At 38.0% G+C, this 25,051-nt stretch overlaps 1 protein-coding gene across 1 annotated transcript in view; it reads left to right on the top strand.

Annotated features, from left to right (window-relative positions):
• The first annotated feature begins 1,731 nt into the window (after positions 1-1,731).
• C2H16orf46 (chromosome 2 C16orf46 homolog) overlaps positions 1,732-25,051 on the top strand; it is a 48,148-nt gene continuing 24,828 nt past the window's right edge. Inside the window, exons 1-3 of the mRNA XM_043986557.1 lie at positions 1,732-1,879; positions 18,743-18,814; positions 19,524-19,762. Of these exons, the coding sequence (XP_043842492.1) occupies positions 19,550-19,762 (213 nt within the window). The 5' untranslated portion in view covers positions 1,732-1,879; positions 18,743-18,814; positions 19,524-19,549. The remainder of the gene's footprint in view (positions 1,880-18,742; positions 18,815-19,523; positions 19,763-25,051) is intronic.

Below are 25,051 nucleotides of genomic sequence, written 5' to 3'. Positions count from 1 at the left end.
TTCCTTTTTCCTTCCTTTGCCTACTCAACTAATGACAATACTCAAAGATTCAAAAGCATATATCAGCTTACCAACTAAAACCTTTCTTCCCGTTCAGTCACTGCTCTAGAATCCCCTGGAAGTTAAGAAAGCTGGTGAAACATTAGATTCAACAGAGATGGAACTTTTTCCACAAAAAAAGAGATGGAAAGCCATATTGGTGGCCCTCTTCTCAGGCAAGCTAATAATCTGACCACCTCTTACTCCAGGCCCCAAAACTTTCAGGAGCCTCTTTATTCCTGTCTTCTGTAAAGCACATCCTTCAATAAGTCTAATCTGAAGCCAGTTTATTTTGAAATGTACACTTTCCTTTTCTAGGATGGATATTGATTGATTACTACAAAAAAAAAAAGACAACAGCTACTAAATATGGGGGGGGGGGAAGTCATTTAAAACTAGACAGTATCTGGTTGAAATTGTTAACTAGACTCAAGATTGAAAGGAGAGAAGCCAGACCAGCACAGGTTTATGGATTGAGCGGTCACACTTAGTAGTTGTGTAAACTTGGCTGGACAGTCACTTCACTGTCCTGTTTCCTTGTGTAAAATGAAGATAATAATACCTGTACTGTCTACCTCACAGAGTTGTTGTGAGGAAAGCACTTTGTAAACTTTAACGTGCTATAGACATGGTTATATTACAAAAGAATAACCTATCTGAAGTTGAATGCCTAACCTTAAATTCCAAATGAACTTCAAATCAACAATGAATTTCTATTAAGCACACAATATCCACTTCTCTAGGTCCACTGTGGTGGCAAGGACCATCTAATCCAACCCTTCATTTCACTTTGAGAAAACAGATCAAAAGGTTACACAGTGGCCCAAATTGGAATCTAAGTCCTGTCACATTCAGCGCTTTTCACTGTACCACAGATCGACAATGAATTTGGTAAATCCATTAAGGGCCTACAATATAAAAAGCCCGATAGTAGCCATTAAGTCACAGGGAATTTCTAGCCTGAGACCTTGGCTCAAAAGTTGAAATAAATGCACCCTTTGCCTACATCGCCTTCCAGGAGGCATCAGTCTGTGGACTTGTTAGGGTCTTATTAAGAGATTATAAACTACAGCAAGGCGGGGGCTGGGCCGGGTTTTGTTTTGTTTTTTAAATCTACGTTCCTGGCGCCCAAATGTTACAAAGAGAGGGCTTAATACATTCCTCTTGCTGCCTCGACGAGCGGCCGGAACGCGAAGCCGCCCCTCCACAAGGCCTGGGCTCCCCGACCCCGCATCGAGACCGAACCGTTTCGGGCGGAGTCTCCCACAGCAACCGGATCTCTAAGCCGGGGTCCAGGCTCGGCTTCGGACACCGACAGGGGCCGTACACCCTCTTACCCAGAGGCCCGGGCGGGGCAATGACGGGCCTCGTGCCCCCGAGGGTCTGTTGCGAGGTGGTTGTGCCTCCCACCTTTCTTCAGCGTAGTCGCTCCTCAGCCCTCAAAGACCGAAGCAGCCCGTAACACTCCTACCGCTCCTAACGCTCCTCTTGAACTCCGCTCCCCGACCCCGCGCTAATTTTCTCGCGAGAAGCCGATTTTACCAAACATCACTTCCGCAGTCCAACTCCTCCGAGCCTCTCCGCGTGGTCCGTAACCCAGGGCAACGGCCGCCTCCGCCCATAGTTTCAGCAGATTAGCGGCCGGCCAGCCCAGGGCTGCTAGTCCGGTCTAGGCCATCCAGGCCCCACCCCACCCCGCCCAACTTGGCCTGAATCAGCCTCCCATGTGGCTGTGAGGTGGTGTTGGCGGTTTTCCCGCCCCCCGGGGCGGGAAGCTAGGGGCCAGGCCCCGGCCTAAGGTGAGCCGCTCACCGAGGCTGGGGCTAAAGAAGGACGGAAGGTAGGACCCTGCGCGTGCAGGCGGAGGGGATGCGGCTGAAAGGGGTGGGGGAGGGGAGGTGGGCGGAGCCATTGCGCAAAGAGGGAGGGGCAAGTAAAGGAGGCGGGACAGGGAGGGGCTACCTCGGGAGCCGTTTTTTGGGGAAAGGAGTGGCTGGCTGATTGTTGTGGGGACTAGAATCTTTTATTTGGAGCCGGAAAGGGACCTCTGGGACCCTTCAGGCCAACTCCCTCATTTTACAGACGAGGAAACTGAGGCCAAGAGAGGTTAAGTAACTTATTCAGGGTCACACAGGTAGCTGGAATTTGAACTCAGGTCTACGAACTCCAAAAGCAGCGCTCTTTCTGCTAGAAGAAAGGTCATATGACCTCGAGAAGAGAAGGGGTAATGGTGGGGTCAGTTGTTGAGGACATAAGTCAGAGGGAAAAGGAAAAATGGAGGGATGGGAGGGAGAGAGTATGGCAGTGGGAAGCAGGTGAGAAAAGCAAGCATCTGGACACTTGCAATAGGGATAGAGGGGACCTGTACCATCAGCTATAGAGAAGATGGTTCACTGGGTCAACATTTGCACCTAGGATATACTAGGATTATAGAATAAGAAATGGAAGGGGCCTGGGGGCAGATAGGTGGCACAGTGGATAGAGCACCGGCCCTGGAGTCAGGAGTAACTGAGTTCAAATCTGGCCTCAGACACTTGACACTTACAAGCTGTGTGACCTTGGGCAAGTCACTTAACCCCAGTTGCCTCACTAAAAAGGAAAAAGAAAAAGAAATGGAATGGGCCTTATAGGTGATCTGGTGCAACCCCTTCGTTTTACAGATGAAGAAACTGGGGACCTATGTGGTATGCTGTGGGGTACAAAAGAAATATGGCAGGTCCCTCCCCTACAAGGAGCTTGCAATAGAATTGGAGAATAATAATGGCAGTAACTGACATTTCTATAACACTATACAGTTTGCAGAAGCACTTTGCATGTTATCTCACTCAAGCCACAGGGCTACCTATTGGGTAGATTGGCATAAATTTTATGAGCACATGGATTGTCTGGGGCAAGATTATAAGCCCCAAACCTTCCTGATTTCAAATTTAGCATTGCATCTTCATTGCCAGGAAAATAAGCACAAAATTCTGGAGACCAAACAATCCAATAGAGAGCAATGTTATATGCTCACCTTGTATAGTAAATACAGAGGTACTGAGAGAATGGAATGTCAGCATACATGGCTAGGATTCATCTGTTAGTTCATAAGGCTCCATGTCTTATGATATCAAGAAGACATATACAGGGGCACCTAGGTGGCACAGTGGATAAGAGCACTGGCCCTGGAGTCAGGAGGACCTGAGTTCAAATCCAGCCTCAGACACTTAACACTTACTAGGTGTGTGACCCTGGGCAAGTCACTTAACCCCAATTGCCTCACCAACAAAAAAGGAAAAAAAAGAAGACATATACATATATACACACATATAATATATTCACAGACATAATAAAGGTATAGGCATTATAAATGTTGATCACAGCAGTCCATTTGCTAACATTATTACTCAGTATCTTGGTGGACCTAATCTTTCTAAACTTCAGATTCCATGGGAAGATAACCTTCTAACTGTAACAGTATAGGAGCTAAAGATGTAGTGCTATGGGCCAGATAATAGAACAGTTAAGTGGATTCATAGCAGGTTGAACAGATAGAAGGGTATTGGTTAATGTGTCTGTTTTCCCTTTGCCTCTCCCTTCACCTGTGCTTTTTAAAAGGACTTGGCTCTCCAAATCCAGAAAAAAAACCAGACTGTTGAATCTGGATGCAGATCGAACCATACTATTTCTATTGTTTTTATTGTTGTTGTTTTTCTTTTTTGAGGTTTTTCCTTTTTACTCTGATTCTTCTCTCATTACATGACTAATGCAAAAATATGTTTAATGTGATTGTACATATATAACCTATATCAAATTACTTGCTGTCTTGGGGAGGAGGGAGGGAGAGGAGGGATGGAGAAAAATTTGAAACTAGAAATCTTATAAAAACAAATGTTGAAAATTATCTCTTAATGTAACTGGAAAATAATAAAATATTTATATGAGGGAAAAATAAAATAAAAAGCAAAAAACAAAAGGACTTGGATGAAGACATAAATGACATAGTTTGCATGTTGTCTCCTTCACTAGACAGAGTTCCTTGATATCAGGGACTATCTTTTGCCTTTCTATGTATCTCCTCAGCTTAGCACAGTCCCTGACACATAGTTGGTGCTTAATCAATGCTTGGTGATTGACTAGCCTATTTATCTTATTTGTGAACAATATCCCTTTTCTCCCTATATATAATTCATCCTGTACACAGCTGTCTGATTGATCTTTCTACTAGCAGCTCTGGATCAAATCATGCTGTTACTGGATTCAGTCTTATATTATTATGCTTGCTAGATAGACATCTCCACCTAGGTGTCAGTGATTAAGGGCCAGAATTTTAGGATACTGGAACTAGAAAATACAACATTAGAAGTTCCCTTAATAGATGAGAAAACTGAAGCCCAGAGAGGGAAGGGGATTTGTGCATGGAAGAATTTCAGTTTTGATGAACTTGCTTCCTTCTAAGCCCTTCCATTATTAACCCCTTCTAATTTGTGGTATCTGTTGCTGTCATGCTTGATGTATTGTGGAAGAAGTTAGCACGTCAAAAGCAGTTCTGCTTTTCACAAATATAAGGAAGATTGAATACCATTACTTCAGTGTAGCTCTTTTTTGTTTGGTTGGGTCTGGTCTCTAGTTTGGTTCAGAGTCTTCATCTGGTCTGGCCTCACCACTACAAGTATAGTATCTGCCTAGATATCCATCAACACTGTCAAATACAGGTATGTTTAAGGTAAGTAGGACATCAAAAAAGAGGTAGCATGTCATGGTGGATAGAGAGCTGGCCCCAGAGTCAGGAAATTCTGAATTCAAGTTCCATCTCTCAGGACTAGTCATTTAACCTCTCAATGCAGAAGAAGCCAACCTGTATAGTTAGAGAGAGTTTCCTCATATTAAAATCACAGATTCAGTTCCTATTCTTATCTCTGTCCTAAGATAACAAAGGTCTAAAAGAGGCTTACACACCAGACAGAGGAACAGAGGGAAGATACACATTGAAATAGTAGAATAATAATGTTAAGGGCTAAAATTCTAGCTAAACTGTCTAAAATATCTAATGAGTGGTCGCCAATAAATTATAAGCTTTAGCAAGAGTTAGACTTTTAAGCATTTATTGAGGAGAATAAGAATTTGGTTAAGAGAGAGAAAAAGGCCTAGATTCCTATCTATTAAAGCGAGAGCACATTTCTAGCTCCGCTCTCCACCAGAGTCCAAAGGAAAGAGCCCGAGACTGAGCGCCAGTCTCTTCCTTCCTCCTCCCACTAGCCCGCGTCACTTCCTGACTCCTGGTCTTGCCCTCAAAGACCTTCGCTTCATGGGCAGAACTCTTCTACAGTAAGTCTCCAGCAGGTGGCGTCATTCCAATCGTTACAATAATAAAGGGATATGTGAATAATAATAAAATATTAACTTGACATTTATAGATAATTTAAAATTGTACATAACACTCTACATGTTGTTTTATATATTTGAATAAATAAATGAATTAGAGTGGACCATAATCTTATGAGAGGCCTAGTAGATAGTTTGGAGTCTGGAAGATGTGGGTTCAGGTTTTCCCTCCAACACATACTAGCTGTGTGACTCAGCACAAGACAATTAGCCTGTTAGTGTCTTGGGCCACTCTATAAAACTCTTAAATTACAGAATTGCCAAGAGTTCCCCATGCCCTTGTAATCATAGGTATATACCAAAAATCAAAACAAAAAAACTTACTTTTCTATGCATATGTCCCGTCAGAGTAACAAAGGGCAAGGAAAAGGTTAAATCTGATGTTTCACTAGAGCCCTCTGTACTAGCATTCTTAGAAGGTAATTCCGCCATTGCTGGGAAGACTGAGCTGGGTGGGGACAGTATAAGAAGGGAACAAATCTCATACCTTACATTCCCCATAGCTGAGTTGGTCCTTGCTGAAAACTCACTTCCTTCAGGTGAGTAAATCAGTTGCCTCTGATTCCATCCCTGTTTTATTCTATATAGTGTTATTATCCCTGTTTCTTCTGAGGACATATTTGGAGGGTGTTGGCCTCTTCTCTGGCCCTAAGGGTTTACAGTAAGTGATGTCCAGTTCCACTGGAAATCTTCTGGAGGCACCCATTATAGGAAAGTATATGACTGCCCCCTGCCCTCATTCTCTTTCCTCCTTCCCCCTTCCCCTCAGAGCTCTGAGTAACATTCTTTGTCAGTGAAAGGCAAGTACATTAACATTTCTGGGTCTTAGTTTTACTCATAGTAAAATCAGAGGAAGAATTAAATAATCCCTAAAATGCCTTCCAGCGCCAGCTCTTACAATATTATAATATATGATCCAACTTTTCTGGTTATTTCCTTATACTCTTTAACCCCCCTCTTCTTTTTAAGTTGAATTTTGTTGTTTTTCTTTTTTTATGTGTACTTATATTCTTTCTCTGGAAGTGGATCACATTTTCCCTCATATGTCCTTTATAGTTGATTTGAGTATGTATAGTAGTCAGGATAACTTGGTTGTTCACAATCATTCTTCAAACAATAATGCTGTTATTGTATACAGTGTGCTCTTGGTTCTGCTCCCTTCACTTTTCCTTATTTCATGCAAGTTTCTCCATGGTTTTCTAAAGTCAAACAGCTCATCATTACTTTTTGTTAAATAAGTAATAGTATTTTTTTCTTCGTTTTCAAAATTCATTTTTGTAAGATTTTGAGTTCCAAATTTTTCTCCTCCCCAAGACAATCTGATATAGATCATATATGTATAAGCATGTTAAACATATTTCCACATTAGTCATATTGTGAAAGTAGAATAAGAACAAAAGGAAAAAATCACAAGAAAGAAACAAAAAAACCAAGAAACAAAGTGAAAATAGTATGCTTTGGTCTGCATTCCGATTCCATAGTTCTAAGAGTTAATTCTATCACAGTTGATCATTGCACAATGTTGCTGTTATTGTATACAATGTTCTCCTGGTTCTTCTCCCTTAACTTTGCATTAGTTCATGTAAGTCTTTTCAGATTTTTCTGAAATCAACCTGTCCATCATTTCTTATAGAACAATGGTATTACATAGTTCCAAATTGCTCTCCAAAATGGTTAGTCACAACTCCACCAACAATGCATTAGTGTTCCAATTTTCCCACATCTTCTCCAACATTTATCATTTTTCTTTTTTTGTCATATTAGCCAATCTAATAGATGTGAGGTGGTACCTCAGAGTTCTTTTAATTTGCACCTTTGATAGTGATTTAGAACATTTTTCATATTACTATAGATAGCTTTAATTTCTTTATCTGAGAACTGCCTGTTTATATCCTTTGACCATTTCTCAATTAAAGAATGACTTGTGCTCATCATTTCTTATAGCACAGTAGTATTCTATCACAATCATATACCACAACTTGTTTAGCCATTCTCCAATTGATGGGTATCCCCTCATTTTCCAGTTCTTTGTCACCAAATAAAGAGCTGCTTTAAATATTTTAAAACATATAGATTCTTTTCCTTTTTCCCTAATCACCTTGGGAAGTAGACCTCATAGTGATATTGATGGGTCAATGGGTACACAGTTTTATAACTCTTTGGTGCATTCCCCTTTGAAACAGGATCGGGGGGCAGCTAGGTGGTACAGTGGATAGAGCACCAGCCCTAGAGTCAGGAGGACCTGAGTTCAAATCTGGCCTCAGACACTTGACACTTGCTAGCTGTGTGACTCTGGGCAAGTCATTTAACCCCAATTGCCCCCATATACACACATACCAAAAAAAAAAAAAAAGACTCTTTGGGCATAATTTGGTACTCTTCAAAATGGTTGGATTAGTTCTTAGCTCCACCAACAGTGTACTATATCTTCAACATTTGTCATTTTCCCCTTCTATCATTTTAGCCAATCTGATAGATGTGAGATGATATCTCAAAGTTATTTTAATTTGCATTTCTCTAATCAATAATGATTTAGAACATTTTTTCATATAAAGAGATTTTTTTGTTTTTTCTTTGGGGGGGTGGGCAAGGGTTAAGTGACTTGTCCAAGGTCACACAGCTAGTAATTGCCAAGTGTCTGAGGCTGGATTTGAACTCAGGTCCTCCTGAATTCAGGGCCGGTGCTCTATCCACTGTGCCACCTAGCTGCCCCCATATATATAGTTTTGATTTCTTCATTAGAAAACTGTTTGTTCATATACTTTGATCTTTTTTTTTTTTTTTTGTGAGGCAATGAGAGTTAAGTAACTTGCCCAGGATCACACAGCTAGTAAGTGTCAAGTGTCTGAGGCCAGATTTGAACTCAGGTCCTTCTGACTCCAGGGCCTGGTGCTTTATCCACTATACCACCTAGCTACCCCCTTGATAATTTCTTTTCAATCAACAAGAAGCTGCCTTTTCTTCCTCTCATCCTCTTCCCCTAAGTTGAGAAAGAAAAACCTGTGTTATAAATATGCATACATATAAACATACATATATGCATAAAAGTATATGTAGATATAAAACATCATTCAACATGTATATTATTCAAGAATAATAAATATACGTATATATGTGTGTGTGTGTGTGTGTGTGTGTGTATTCAAGCAAAACAAATGTCCACATTGGCTGTGTCCAATAAAAAAATCTTATTTTGCCCTCTAAGTCTTTCATTTCTAGCAGGAAATGGGTAGCATATTTCATAGATTAGTCCTCTGTAATTGGTGTCGGTCATTATGCTTACCAGAATTTCTAAGTCTTTTAAAGTTGTTTGACTGTACAACATTTTTGTCTTTGTCTAAATTGTTCTCTTGATTCTTCTCATTTCACTCAGCCATAAGTTCTTATAGGCCTTCCTGGGTTTCTTTAAAATTATCCCCATAATCATTTCTTAGAGGATAATATTATTCTATTATATTCTATCATAATTTGTTCAACTATTCCACAATTTATGGGTATCCCCTCACTTTCCGATTCTTCACGAAAGGTTTGTACATTCTCCAATTTCCCTCCAATGTGTGTGTGTATTTCTTCTCTCTTTGACCAATTTAGATGAAAGTTGCATTCAGGTCTCAGTTGTACCTCCCACTCCTTTACCCTTATTTGTATAGTGACTGCAAATCAGTTGCAGTCACTAATTCAACTTTGCCGGACATAAAATATCATAATAATTCTATTACCAGCGCAAACAACAATATACTCAATGCCACCGAATTGCCAATCCAACTTTCAGGGTACTCCTCAGTAGCCATTGCAGCAGTATAACCAAACACTACAAGCATACCACCAAGATAAACTAAAAAAACTACTAAACCTAAAAAGATATCTTCTACTTGCACAGTCTGATTATGGGAGAGAATTTTCCTTAACCTTCCTCTCCATTTTTATCCATAACATATTCCTCTTCCTTTCCCCTTTCCAGTCTTCTTTTTAGATCAAAACATAATAGAACCACCCCTAGGCCTTCTCTAATTAGACTTCCTCTCTGGACCCTGTTTTTTGTAGGGTTCAGAGGAAACACATGTATCATTTCCCCATATTTGAATTTAAGGAGATTACTCTTGTTTAATCCTTTAATGATTGCTAATAATAATTAATATTTATATAGCACTTACTATGGGCCAGGCACTGACTGTACTAAGCATTTTACAGTTACGTGATTGGATACTCAAAACAACCCAAGGAGGTAGGTATTATTGTCTGCATTTTACAGATGAGGAAACTAAGGCAAACAGAGGTTATGCACAGGGTTACATAGCAGTAAGTGTCTGAGCTGGATTTGAACTCAGGTCTTCCTGACTATAGGCCCAGCACACTTTGTTCTGTACCACTTAGCTACTTAATGTTTTATCATTGTTCATTCATATTTAAGCTTTTATATTTCTCTTGATTCCTATGTTTGTACTTCAAAGTTTCTATATATCTCTGATCTTTTCATCAAGAATGCTTGGAAGTCCCTTATTTCATTGGAAATATATTTTCCTCCCTTAGGATTATGGTCAGTTTTTCTGGGTAAGTTGCTCTTGGCTTTAAGCATCTATATATGTATCTCCTTTGCCATCTGGAATATAGTGTTTCAAACTTTCTGCTTCTTTACTGTGGTGGCTGCTAAATCGTGTGTGATCCTGACTATGGCTCCTTGGTACTTGAATTCTTTCTTTCTGCCTCCTTATAGTGTTTTTCTTTGACCCAGAAGTTCTGTATTTTGGCTACATTGTTCCCAGGAGTTTTCATTTTGGGGCTTCTTTCTGGAGTGATTAGTGAATTATTTTATTTCTACTTTGCCTCTGGGCATTTTCTTTCAGTTTCTTGAAATATGAGGGCTAGGCTTTTATATATTTATCTTTAGTCATGGCTTTCAGGGAGTCCACTGATCTTTAAATTTTCTCTCCTTGATCTGTTTTCCAGGTCAGTTATTTTTGCTACGAGATACATTAAATTTTCTGCTCTTTTAAGTCTTGACTTTGTTTTAATATTTTTTGTTGTCTTACAAAGTTATTAGTTTTCATTTACTTTACTCTGATTTTCAGGAAATTTGTTGATCTGGCAGGGTTTTATACTTCTTATGCCAAGCTATTTATTCCTATTTCATTTATTTCTTCCTTGTTTTCTTTCCAATTTTTTTCCTCTAGCACTTATTTCCTTTATGAACACATTTCTAACTTTAAAAAAAAATCTTGCCTCATGTCTCCCAGGAATTCTAATTTAATTTGTGTCCAAGGTGTTTTTTTTTTATGTACTACTTGATTTATTCCTGATAGGAACTGAAAATAAATGAACATATTAATGTAAGGAGAGAATACATCAAATAGAGAATATGATAATTAGAATATGATAATTAGAATCTTGATATCACAGATCATCTAAATATCATTCCCATTTCTTTAGTGCTGTTGGATAAAATTTTATATTTAAGCCTTCTGTGAACATATGCCTCAGAGTAATTCTTTTTTTCTTTTTATAATAGTATTTTATTATTTCCCAGTTACATATAAGGATAGTTTTCAACATTTGTTTTCATAGGATTTTTTGGGGGGGCAGGGCAATGGGGGTTAAGTGACTTGCCCGGGGTCACACAGCTATTACGTGTCAAGTGTCTGAGGTCAGATTTGAACTCAGGTACTCCTGAATCCAGAGCCAGTGCTTTATCCACTGCACCACCTAGCCACCCCCTTCATAGGATTTTTTTTTTTATTAGTGAGGCAAGTGGGGTTAAGTGACTTGCCCAGGGTCACACAGCTAGTAAGTGTTAAGTGTCTGAGGCCGGATTTGAACTCAGGTATTCCTGACTCCAGGGCCGGTGCTCTATCCACTGCGCCACCTAGCTGCCCCTCATAGGATTTTTAGTTCCAAATTTTTCCCCCCTCCCTTCCCTCCCTCCTCCCCAAGACAGAAAGTAATCTGATATAGGCTCTATATGTTCAATCACATTAAACATATTTCTGCATTAGTCATATTATGAAAGAAGAATCAGAGCACAAGGGAAAAACCTCAAAAAAGAAGGAAAAAAACAACAACAAAAAAACCCAACCCAAAAGCAGAAATAGTATGGTTCAATCTGCATTCATAAACCACAGTTCTTTTTTCTCTGGATGTTGAGAACATTTTCTGTCATGAAGTTCTTTGAAATTGTTTTGGACCACTGCATTGCTAAAAAGAGCCAAGTTTATCACCTGTTCATCACACAATGTTCCTGTTACTATTTACAATGTTCTCCTGGTTCTGCTCCTCTCAATCAGTATCAGTTCATGTAAGTCCTTCCAGGTTTCTCTGAAATCCACCTGCTCATCATTACTTTTCACATTGATTTTTTAAAACTTTGTGTTCTAAATCTTCTTCCCTCCCTCCTTGACCTTCCCTATGAAATCAAGCAATTCAATATGTCATACATGCGCAGTTATGCAAAACATCTTCTCATTAGTCAGGTTGTGAAAGAAAATAGACAAAATAACTTTAGAAAGAGGAGCTAACAAAAAAATTATACTTCATTCTGTATCCAGATACCATCAGTTCTTCCTCTGTTAATGGTTTGCATTTTTCATATGTCCTGATACAAGATGGGTTTTTTTTTGAGGCTTTGCTTCTACATATTATGGAGCCATTCTTTTCTTCTGGTTTTGTCTAGATTCATCTTGTTTCCATAATAGTTTTTTATGGTGACAATCTGTTTGGTTTTTTGCTCATTCTTTCAGCCTTTATGCTTCAGACTTTATTCTGGGGCCAATCTCTATATACTTCAAGAGGTAATAAATATGTGGACTGCTCCTGCTGCTATTTTCATAGAGAATTGACTGCTTTGTTATTCCAAGATTTCTAGAATTGTTTACCATTTCCTTCTCCTGCTCATTTAACAGATGAGGAAACTGAGGCAAATAGTGTTAAGTGACTTGCCCAGGGTCACACAGCTAGTACGTGTCTGAGGCCAGATTTGTACTCAGGAAGATGTCTTCGTAACTCTAGGGCCAGTACTCTCCCTACTGTGCTAGGTGGTACAGTAGATAGAGCACTGACCCTGAAGTTGGGAGCACCTGAGTTCGCATCTCACCTCAGATACTTTACTAGTCCTGTGACCCTAGGCAAGTCACTTAACCCCAATTGCCTTAAACATCCAGGGCCAACTCCAGTCATCCTAATATATATCTTGCCACTGGACCCAGTTGGCACTGGAGGAGAGAGTGAGGTTGGTGACCTTGCACAACTCTCCCTCACTTAAATTCAATTCACTGCAAGTCATGGCATCACCCTGAAGTCACGTTCCTCTTCAAGAACAAAGGACAAACAACATTCCAGGATTTCAGGGACAGCTCAGGCTGAAGACTTGTAAGCTTTCAGTGTTCCCAAAGCAGTCTGATCCAAAGCAAAGTCTGATCACTGCTCCCTTGGTCTGAACTCTGCAGGTATCTGACATGGGCTTGAGTCTAAGCAATATGCCTATGGGTTTGTCTGTTTGAAGTTTCAGTAGATTACTGTTGGACTTGACCACTGTTAGCTAGCTGGAAAGCTCTGATGTTTCGGAGTAACAGAAATGTAGGTTTAGGATTTCTTCCTTGGTTATTCAACTGCAGGCTTCAGGCTGTGCTAGAAGTTGGAACTAAGACCCCATTCTGCTCTTGTGGTCTGTTCACACAGTTGTTGCTTGCTTCTAAACTCATCCCCCCCTGAGTAGACAGTTTAGAGCCTGTGACCCCTCCTTACCCTGGAATGCCATCCCTGGCATGCATATATATTCATATATGTATATTCACATATGTAAATGTATACACATATACATATATATTCATAGAGTTCATTAAGTGCTTACCATGTGTCAATCCCAGAATTGTAAAAGTCAAGCACTGGGAGGGGCAGCTAGGTGGTGCAATGAATAAAGCACCAGCCCTGGATTCAGAAGGACTGGAGTTCAAAGTTGGCCTCAGACACTTAACACTTACTAGCTGTGTGACCCTGGGCAAGTCACTTAACCCTCATTGCCTCTCAAAAAAAAATTACAACAAAAGTCAAGCACTGGGGATACAAATAGAAGTGAGCAAGACAGTCCCTATCCTCACGGAGCTTACATTCTAATGGTGGAAGATAAGATATAAAGGGGAGTTGAATTAAGGATGATGGCTGGAGTGCAGTCATCATGGTATGGAGATGTTGGGGAATGCATTGTCATAAATTCAAACAGAAACCTTCTCCTCCTCTGCTTGTCTGCATTTCCAAATCATTCTTTATGCAGTTAAGTAAATTATAATCAACAGGTGATTAGATGATACCAAAAGTAAAATATATTAGCCTTAAACAGTATATTTAAATACCAAGCATTTAGAGATAGAAACAGAGAAGGAACAAATATTTAGAAGCCAATATAGAATATTTTCTTTTATGACATTAAAAAGAAAAATTTTTATCGATGCTCATTTAAATATTGCTGTCATTTTCCAGAACCAACATCCACAAAACCTTTTCTTGTAACAAAGAAATACAGTTAAGAAAAACTAATATGTATTGAACAAATCTAAGAGTATATGCCTCATTATGCAGTTATAGTACACAATTTTCTAATTTTCATCAGTGCACTAGAGTCAATGACCACATTTTACAATCATCCTTACACATTTGCAAGCAAGGTCATAGAATTTGGGGGCTCAAAAGGAAGCATTTTACAGAAAAAGAAAACACACTGAGATTCAGAAAAGTTAATCCAAAGCGAGATGCTAATAATAACTCAAACCTGAATTTCAAATACAGGTATTCTCACTACAAAACTACTGCCTTTTTTTTTAAACTACACTCTGGAGATTAACCTGTGATAAGATACAAATGGAACAAGAATTGGTATATGACTTAACTGGACACAGTTGGGTGTGTGACATTAGGGCTTGAGAATCACTTGTGCTTTTTCCTCACTTTGGAACCTCAGATTCAGTGAATCCTCACTAGTGAACTTTTCTCCAAGTTGAAATCATATAGGCCTTATGTTCTTCATCAGCATTTTGCCTTTTTAATTCAAAGAGCAAAAGTTATTCGTTTGTTAATTCAGTAATACTACTTAGTGTCTGACATGTGCAAGGTACTTCTTGTGACATTATATTCTCAGCCAAGATAGTAATCTTTTGATTTCTAGTTATACTATCATATTATCGTGTTTGCTGTGACCTCAAGCTTAATACATTTAATGCCCAAACCATCATGTTCCCATAGTCTCCATTTCCTAACAGGAACATCTAGGTGGTACAGTGGATGGAACATTGGCCCTGAAGTTGGGAGGATCTGAACTCAAATCTCAAACCAGATGCTTACTAGCTGTGTGACCCTGGACAAGTCACTTAACCTCAATATCTTGCCACTAGACCCAGATGACTCTGGAGGAGAGAGTCATGACATCACCCCAATGTCATGATCCTCTCTGAGAATGAAGGACAAAAACCAATTTCCTAACAACACAGCCCTCATTCCCAACTGTTAAGTGGGAGTAAAGACATCATTTTCCTAGTATAGACACCTTGGAATTATATTTGACTTTTCCTTCTGCTTCATCCATTTTATTGAAACTGTTCCCGGGGCAGCTGGGTGGCACAGTGGATAGAGCACCGGCCCTGGATTCAGGAGGACCTGAGTTGAAATCCAGCCTGAGACACTTAACACTTATTAGCTGTGTGACCCTGGGCAAGTCATTTAACCCCAACTGACTCACACACACACAAAAAAAAAAAAAAAAAGAAAAGAAAAGAAAAAGAAACTGTTCCCAAGTCATTTTGATTCATCCTGCAAATGTTTTTCAGAGTCACTCTTTTCTTTTCATTCTCATTGCCACCACCATTGGCCTGGACCTCATCTCCTCATTCCTGGATATCTGCAACAACCTTAAAGATGGTCTTCTTGTTTTCAATCTCTCTCCCTTCTAGTCCATCCTCCAGACTGCCATTGGAATAATTTTCCTAAATTATCACTTAAAATAAGTTTTATTGATTCCTATGTTTTTAAAATTAAAATTTTTTTCAATGAGCAAAAATCTGTTTTGTCTCCCTCCTACTCCCTCATATCCCCTAGAAAAAAAGGGAAAAATTTTTTTTAATCCCTTAAAGCATATTCATTATCAAGCTAAACAAATCCCCACACTGGCCATATATACAATATACATGTCTCTCACTTTACCCCATGTCTATTCACCTCTGTTAGGAGGTATGCTTCATTACTGGTTTCTTGGAATTGTGTTAATTAGAGTTCTTAAATCTTTCAATTTTGTCTTTACAGTGTTGTTACTGTGTAAATTTTCCTCCTGATTTCTGCTTATTTTACTTTACATCAGTTCATACAAGTCTTTTCATTGTTCCTCTGAAATTGTCCTTTACATCAGAGGTATCAAATCCACAGCCCAAACCAGATTAAAATATAATTGGGAAATATTCAACAAAATAAGTAAAATTACAATAAAACATAGATAACATTACATTGTAAAACAGCCCACAAGGATCCTTATGTATGGATAGTGGCCCCTATTTCTATTTGAGTTTGACATTTTTGCCTTACATAATTTCTTATAACACAATAATATTCCTTTACATTTATATAACATAATTTGTTTAACTATGCTCCAGTTGATGAACACCCCTTAGTTTCTAGTTTCTTGCTACCATAAAAAGAGCTGCTGTGTAAGCATTTTTGTACATATGGTTCCTTTTCCCCTTTCTTTGATCTCTTTGGGCTATAGACCTAGGAATAGTATTACTAGTTAGAGGGTATATGCACAGTTAAATAATTTTTTTTTGCATAGTTTCAGTTTGTTTTCTTGAATGTCTAGACCAATTCATAGCTCCACCAACAGTGCATCAATGTCTGTTTTACTATAGCCCCTCCAACATTTGTATTTTCCTCTGTCACTTTTGCTAGTCTGATGAAGTGAGGTGGAATCTCACCAGTTGCCTTTTTTGGGGGGGAGAGAGAGAACTGGGATTAAGTGGCTTGCCCAGGATTACACAGCTAGTAAGTATCTGAGGCTGGATTTGAACTCAGGTCCTCCTGACTCCAGGATCAATGCTCTATCCTCTGCCCCACCAATTGCTTTTGCCTTTTGTTAATTATTAGTGATCTTTGGAGCATTTTTTGTATGGATATCTTATAGTTTGGATTTCCTCCTTAGAAAACTGCTTGTTTACATCCTTTGACCATTTATCACTTGGGGGATTGATACCTTTGTTTTCATATCACAGTAATTCTGGGATATACCCAGTCCTTCTCCAAACCTATGCCCAAATTTAATCTTCCCTTGCAATAAAGAAAAGCAATTATTTGATATTTAAAGACCTTCACAACCTGGCTCTAAGCTACCTTTCCAGATCTAGTAAACATTATTTGCCTTCATGCACTCTGTGATCCAGTCAGACTGACCTTCTTACTGTTCTTCATCCATGGTATTCCACTGCACTACTTTCAATTAGATATAAATGTAAATCCTTAGAAAGTTAAATCCCTAAAAGTTTAGCAGTGTCATTGCTACCTTTAAAGAATGCTTTGTTAATTCATTTTCTTTCTCCAGTCTATGCTCCACACCATTGTCAAATTGATTTTCCTAAGGCATAGTTATGGCCATGTCACCCTTCTACTCAGTACATTTCAGTGATTTCTTATTGCCTTAGAGATTAAATATATTACCTCCCTTCATGCACTTTGTGGTCTAGGCAAATTGCCCTTCTTGCTATTCTTCACACATGATGTTTCATCTTCTTTTCTCCAAACATTTGTCTCAACTTTGCCTCTTAGATTCCCTTGTTTCCTTCAAGGATCAATTCAAGCACCACCATCTTCATGGAGCCTTTCCTAATCCCCTTGGTGCCTAGTGCTGTTTCCCCTGCTCTCACCATCCTCAAACTATTTTTTATGTATTTTATTTGTACATGTTGTATGCAGCAGGAAATGTTTCACATTTGTTCCTGTACCCCCGCCCCTAACACCATATTTTATACCTGCTAGGTGCTTAATAAATGCTTGTTGATCGAATTAAGCAAAAACAGCTAATAACAATGTCCATGTCTGACAATGTATAAACTTCTTATTCTGCCAAGAAGAGAAGTCAGTTTCATAGTATATTTTCTAGGACAAAGATTGGTAATTATAATTACATAATGATCTTTTCAATGTTTGCTGTATTCTAGGTTTGTTTTTTAATTATTATAGTTACTGAGAGATTATGATATAATAGAATGCTGGACTTGGAGTCAGGGTTCACTTATCTCACAGGGTTGTAATGAGAATCTAATGGCATTAGGTATATACAATGTTTTGCAAACTTTAAAACCCTTTTTTTCCTCCTCCTTTGGATTGCATGGTAAATGAAACCACATTCTTAACAATAGTCCCCATTTCTGTAGCACTCAGAATTTTACAAAGTACTTTCCATACAACAACTCTAGGGCATAGGCAGTGAAAGTATAATTTCCATTTTTTCAAATGAGGAAACTGAGGCTCCTAGAGAAGAGAGGATTTTTTCAAGCTAATAGTCCTGGTAGAGCCAGAGCTAGAAACCAGATCTCCAGAGTCCTAGTCAATTGGTTTCCAACTTCAAATCCGGAGTTATTTTAAGTAATCTATGAATTCATAAGCAAATCAATCAATAAATATGATTATACAATCTAGAAATTGAATAAAATATTGCACATATTACTATTTTCAAATATTATTTTAAGTAACTATTTTTAAATGTATGTAGAAATTGTGATGAATAAAATTTGAATTCTTGTGAAAATGTCTAATTCAAAGTTGCTTTTTTTTTTTTTTTGCGGGGCAATGGGGGTTAAGTGACTTGCCAGGGGTCACACAGCTAGTGTCAAGTGTCTGAGGCTGGATTTGAACTCAGGTACTCCTGAATCCAGAGCCAGTGCTTTATCCACTGCGCCACCTAGCTGCCCCCAAAGTTGCTTTTAAAAAATTTCTTTTCTCAATACATTGCTGTCATGGTGGAAGGGAATCTGACTTTTTTCATGCTGATACTCAAAAGGGTTGTGAATTACTTAGCTATTTCAATGTTCTTTCTATTACATTATCCTTAAACTTGTCTTTAGGAACTTCAGTTCCTCCCCAACTTTTTAAATTAATATTAGTGCTATAAGTTGGATTCTTTAGTGTTGAGAAGCTGTAAGTGAAGTTCATAGATTCCAAGGGACAAAGGGAGCTGAGTATACCTGCTTTCCCCATTTGGGGAAGTTTCAACAGATTATGCTTCAGGGTCCCTTCTTGGGTTTTTATCACTTCCCATTTTACAATGAAAAAGTTGCCTCTTGTTCTTAGTCCCCTTGTAACCACAATATATCCTTTTCAGATTTCATTCATCTCCATTGCTGTCACATGTGGAAAGATTTAAGTGCTGCTGAACATATTTGAACCATCTAAGGTAAAACAAAATGTTTTCTATTTTATTATTAAAATTCTGGTAAAATCTTTTTTTTACTTTATGGAGGGCAATCGTGGTTAAGTAACTTACCAAGGGTCATACAACTAGTAAGTGTCAAGTGTCTGAGGCCAGATTTGAACTCAGGTCCTCCTGACTCCAGGGCCTATGCTCTATCTACTGTGCCACCTACCTGCACCTTGATTAAACCTTACACATGTAAGGTAATTATTGGTTTGATTGCATGTCCTAGAGTATAATCAAGGTTGTCCAAATGGTTAGCCTTAGTACCTAAACCAGAAATGGAGAATTTCTTGGTAGTGTCTTTCTAGACCATTTTTGCTACTGGTTAGGTTCAGATGACTGATGGTGATAGGACAAAGGAAAGAACTGATGAGTCCGAACTGTATTTTCTCTCCCAACTGTTATTGCACATAAGTGCTAAGATATGTATAGAACTACATATACTTCATATACAATGCTTTTGGAGATATCTTCAGTATTGAACTACCAGGTATGACAAGAAGCTATCATCTGTCTTTAAGCCAAATTGAATTTGTAGTTGTAATACCAGTCTTCTTCCATTAACATTAGTATTTGGCCATTGGATCCATCTTCTGGAGTTGGTGTTTAGTCTACATCTCAAATACATTAAAATTTGGAGCTATGTTGAATATTAAACATTAAACTTGTTCTATATTTCAAATTGCAGGCTAAAACCTTTAAGAAATTGGAACCATGATGAATTTCTGTCAAAAAAATAAAATGGATTCATCAAATGGAAATGAAATTTACAAGACAGAAGAAAGCCAACTCAAATGTACTAATCCAGATGAAAAAAGAGAAAAGAATCATGTTTATTGTCTTCTTGAGATAAGTGACAATATACTTGAGCAAGAGCAAAATATAAGATCCAAGGAGTTTTTTATTGGCACCGGATGGGAGGAAGCAGTGAGTTCTATTTTAAGTATTAAACTATCACATGACATTTTTGAAAGTATTATCTCTTGAATGTTTACTACAATCTTTCTCAGATCTTAAAATATTTTACTATAACTTTAAAATATATATATTAAAATTAGAATTACTAGCTACTTAGGAACAAACAGATATAGTACTTGCTCAATTTCCACAAAATTAGTTGCAAATGGGAATAGAAAGTTTTCGCTATGGAATTTCACCTTTTTCAGAGAGTTTACACTGTGTTAATAAAGGGTAGGTAATTAATCCATGCACCTCGACCTTTTTTCCTTCTGCTGCTCATTTTGGGGATTACTTCACTACTTGCTTGTATCTCCCCTAGAGAATAGAATAGTTAGAATTCACTGGTATTTTTTCCCATAAGACAGTATTTAGCCTGGTTGGCCCTTGGAGTATAATAGCAACACTTTTGGAAGGCTGTAGAGATATGGGGATATGGGGAACCCCTACTCCATGCAGGGACCGACTTCTGTGAATGAGTGAGGGTAGGAACATGGATAAGGGTGGCCTGGTTCCAAGGCATCTGTTCCTGAAGGCACCCAAGCTGTACCATGAAGGGAGGGACAGATGTAAACCTCTAGACAGTTTTCAGCAATATTGTTTAGTGTGGACCCTCCAAGACTCCTCTGAAAAAACGGGAAACTTGTAAATCTCTCTTGGTTCTTCTTGGTTATAGATTGAAATAGTGCTTCCTGAGTTAACCTTAGGGAAGTTGTGGGACCTCCCCCATGAGCCCACATACTTAGGCTTCTTTCCCAATAGCCCTTTCCTTCCTAATATCTGTTACCTGTTGTGTGTACTGGCAAATTGTGGGCCTTCTTATTATTGTGGAGTAGACAAGGAAAGCATTGAAAATGGAAGTGGCCCAGATGGGAAAGTGGTACCTCTAACAAGAGTTATCAAGGAAATATCTAGGTCTCACATTGGTTTTCATGGTACCTGCTTTTTCTTCCATTAGCATTGAGAAGTGAGAGTACTGAGATTGTCAGTTGTATAAATCTTTAGGGGGAAGATTTTTTTTTTTTGGTATGCCCACAGTAAACAAATATTTATTGATGATGGCCACTCAGTAAGAATAAATGATTTAGACAGTTACTGTTAGTAAAGGATTGAAGTTGGTGTGGTGGGTGAAATCTGAAATCACTGAGGAAACAAAGGTTTGAGCTTCTGAGCATATTGATTTATTAATCAGTGCATGCTAATTGCACCATCAATAAGGGTCAGGCCTCCTCAGCTTTGCCTAGGACCCCAAATACAAGAGGAAACATATTTTTGTGCATTAAAAGAAAATAGAATATAAACCAGGATTCAAGAGTAGGGGCTTTCCAAGCTGGAAGGGGGAAAATGAATCGGTATAATTTCCTGAAATTAGAAAAAGAGGTCTCACACATACCCAAATGTCTGTATTCAATCAAAGGAAGAAGGAAACAGTAACTGATTGACCAATACAAGGCTAGTTTTTAGATAAGACATATGGTTTGCTTGAGCTGTATAATTGTGAGAAAAGTCCTTGAATAAATCTTTGAATCTGACTGGGTTTCTGGTCAGCATAACCTCAGGTCCTTAGTTAAGGGTCTCTAAGCAACAGGTAGAAGTAGTCTAGCTTCCCAACCATGCAGGGCTAAATTTTAAAAATGCAATAATGTTTTTTCACAATTCCCATAATTGAATAAAGTTTTCTTACAAGATAGAAATTGAACTAGACCCATGATTGCATAAAAGGGGAACTGAATTAGATCCAGAATTGAGTTGCAAGATGGAGTCAGTGTGGTTCACTCAATTCCCACAGTTTTTTCAGTTCCCCACTTTGCTGCATGGGAGAGAAGCCAGCCTACTCCCCCATGGATCACTTATCTAAAAGCTAAATCTACAAGGTTTTTTGTATATTCATAATCAGAATTATGTAAGTCAAGCTACAGATCAAATTACTTTAAAGGGTTCACAATGAACTGATTTTGAGAGGGGAGATTTACATGTCACCAAGGTAACCAAGAAAACTCAGCATAAACACTGTGAAACAAAAGGCAAAAGCAGTACAGTGAAGATCATTGATATTAAATAACATCATCTCCTTTTATATTAGTAAGCTATTCCCAACATCCATATAATCAGCACATTTTCTCTTGAGTCCCAAATGTCCCATGTAATTGTCTGGTCCCTGGAAAAAATCTTCTCTTGGACATTCTGGAATAGGTCTTATTCTCAGGGCAGCTCTGAAGGGGGCTTTGCTTCCCTAGTTACAAATTACTTGTAGAGATTCCTAAGTAATTCTGCTAAAACCTGCCAGTAACAAGACTCAGTACAATTTAGTACAGTCTCTTAAATTTGGTTTTCTAATGTGGTGAAAACCAGTTCAAGCCTTATGGAGCTAATCCTATTAACAACAGAGCTATAAAAACATCAAATTAGAACTCTATAATTTACCTGAGACTTTAGAAAATTTCCATTTTTTACATATCACTTGCTGTTTTTCTCTTTACCTAAACCCTGTACCTGGTATAAAAATCTAATAAATTCATGATGGTCTAACTTGTAAAATGAATCCTTCTGTCTTTTAAAATTATCAGATACTTTAAAATGGGAAAATAATTTCACTTTCTTTACAATAATCATTGCAATTTTATATGTAAAATCCTTAATCCAATTTTGAGAATTTATTACTAAAATATTATCAAAGCCTTACTCTCCATACTAGATATATTTGGAAATCAGTTATACACACACACAAACACACGCACACGTTTGTGTGTGTATATAACATATATTTCTTAAAATAGTCTAATCCTGCTGCTTTCTCAAAAATTACTATTCCACTGAATTAGAAAACTTCTACATTATATCTTTGTCTAACAAATTACAAGATTTTTCATACTTATATCCTATTTTAGTAACTCAGAGATGTTCCAGTATCAATTTATTAATTAATAGGTATGTCACTTACAAAACTTCACTGCTCATATGCCCTAATTATAGAAATTTGCAATGAAAGGAAAAGGAAGGACATAGTTTTTCATGACAGGAAGAAAAAATTCTCAGTTCTGTTTGATTCCAGGCATGAGCTATATCATGTAGTAAAGCTCTACATTATTCACAGGGTATCAAAATCCAGGCTCAGGATTAATCAGGAAATTGCCTGTTCAGAAAGGAAATAGCAGGGGGCGGCTAGGTGGCGCAGTGGATAAAGCACCGGCCCTGGATTCAGGAGTACCTGAGTTCAAATCCAGCCTCAGACATTTGACACTTACTGGCTGTGTGACCCTGGGCAAGTCACTTAACCCCCATTGCCCCGTAAAAAAAAAAAAAAAAAGAAAAAAAAAAAGAAAGGAAATAGCATAATGGAGAAACTGAGTCAAGAGGACCCTACCCCTAGGACATACCAAAGTTATTCCCTCGACTTTTCCCTGAGAAAGACATCTACGTATGCCAGTTTTCAGACTATAGCACATGCCACTTTCTATATGACAATTCATACAACTATCTCTGTAATCAAAACGCAAAACTATTAAAGTCCCAAGAGTTTTTACCTCAAATAGCAAAATTTCACTAATCAGATCTTAAGGCTTGAATAATATTAATTTCCTCATGTTTCCCTAACAGTTACATGTCATTTAACCTTTACTTATAAATTAAGCAAATACCTGATAATAGATTCATATTAATGTATTGAAGTTACATCTTTAAACCACCCTATGTATTTTCATAATTTTTAAAAGTGATAGCCAGAAATTTTCAAATGAAATCTCACAATTTATTGTAGTAAACTTGTATATTCCCTTCTTTCAACAAGGAATGGGAGAGAGGATCCTATTTCTTGTTTCTGGCTTCTCAGACCTCAGTATTTTATATTTTGCCACTTGGAGACAGTAGGGGTGATAAACTCTTATGACCATGGCTGAATACAAAGTTTCAAGGGTCCTCACAAATAAACAAGTGTTAAAGGGACTGCATAACTTTTCCCCCAAATAGCAAATCATCATCATCATCCATTTAAAACCAAATATATCCCATTAAGTTGAATAGTTTTCAAATATCTTTTTTTTTTTTTTGCGGGGCAATGGGGGTTAAGTGACTTGCCCAGGGTCACACAGCTGGTAAGTGTCAAGTGTCTGAGGCTGGATTTGAACTCAGGTACTCCTGAATCCAGGGCCGGTGCTTTATCCACTGCGCCACCTAGCCGCCCCCTCAAATATCTTTTTAATCACATTCTTTTTAATCATATTTGTAAGCTAACAGCATCCAGACTAAAAGAGAAGTTATTTGATACAGTGGTTTCTCACAATATTTCTGATGCAATATCATATATTTAAAACATGAAATTTATTACTAGTCAGATGATGTTAATTCAGCTAAATAAATTTCCAGATTATCCTATATTAAAAAATCATTCATTTTATTACTTTTGGCATTTAATAATAATGACATCTGGGGGCAGCTAGGTGGTGCAGTGGATAAAGCACTGACCCTGGATTCAGGAGGACCTGAGTTCAAATCCAGCCTCAGACACTTGACACTAGGTGTGTGACCCTGGGCAAGTCACTTAACCCCCATTGCCCTGACCCAAAAAAAAAAAAAACCAGGGAAAAAAATAATAATGACATCTAAAACCTGGTATAGAGTCATTCAACTAAGAAATAATAATAACAATAATAATGACAATAGTCAACATTTATATAGCACTTATCATATGCCAAACACAGTTAAGCACTTCACAATCATTTTATCATTTGGTATACTAGGAGGATATCAAACAATCCTAGGAGGTGGGTACCATTATTATTTTTCTCTTTATAGATCAGGAAACTGGGGTAAATAAAGATAACTTTTTTTAAAGATCACACAGCTAATAGATTTCTGAGACCAAAGTGTTATTTAGGTTTTCTTGCATTTTCCCAACTTTTTTTTTTTTTGCATTTGATACCACAATTAATAGCAGAATACATCTCACCACATCATAACTTAGTTATAGGACAAATCTCAACTAAATTGAATCTGGAGTTACAACCACAAAATCAAAATCTCAATTTTCCAGGGCTATTAGGTACTTGTGCTTTAAAATTTAAAGCCCAAGGGGCGGCTAGGTGGCGCAGTGGATAAAGCACCGGCCCCGAATTCAGGAGTGCCTGAGTTTAAATCCGGCCTCAGACACTTAACACTTACTAGCTGTGTGACCCTGGGCAAGTCACTTAACCCCAATTGCCTCACCAAAAAAAAAAAAAAAGTTAAAGCCCAGTGTTAACAATTAGCTCTTTTTCAAAGATT

This window comes from Dromiciops gliroides, chromosome 2, assembly GCF_019393635.1.
Source record: "Dromiciops gliroides isolate mDroGli1 chromosome 2, mDroGli1.pri, whole genome shotgun sequence".
Classification (NCBI taxonomy): domain Eukaryota; kingdom Metazoa; phylum Chordata; class Mammalia; order Microbiotheria; family Microbiotheriidae; genus Dromiciops; species Dromiciops gliroides.
Note: the sequence above shows the minus strand (reverse complement) of the source record. Positions and strands in the feature narration are given on the sequence as shown.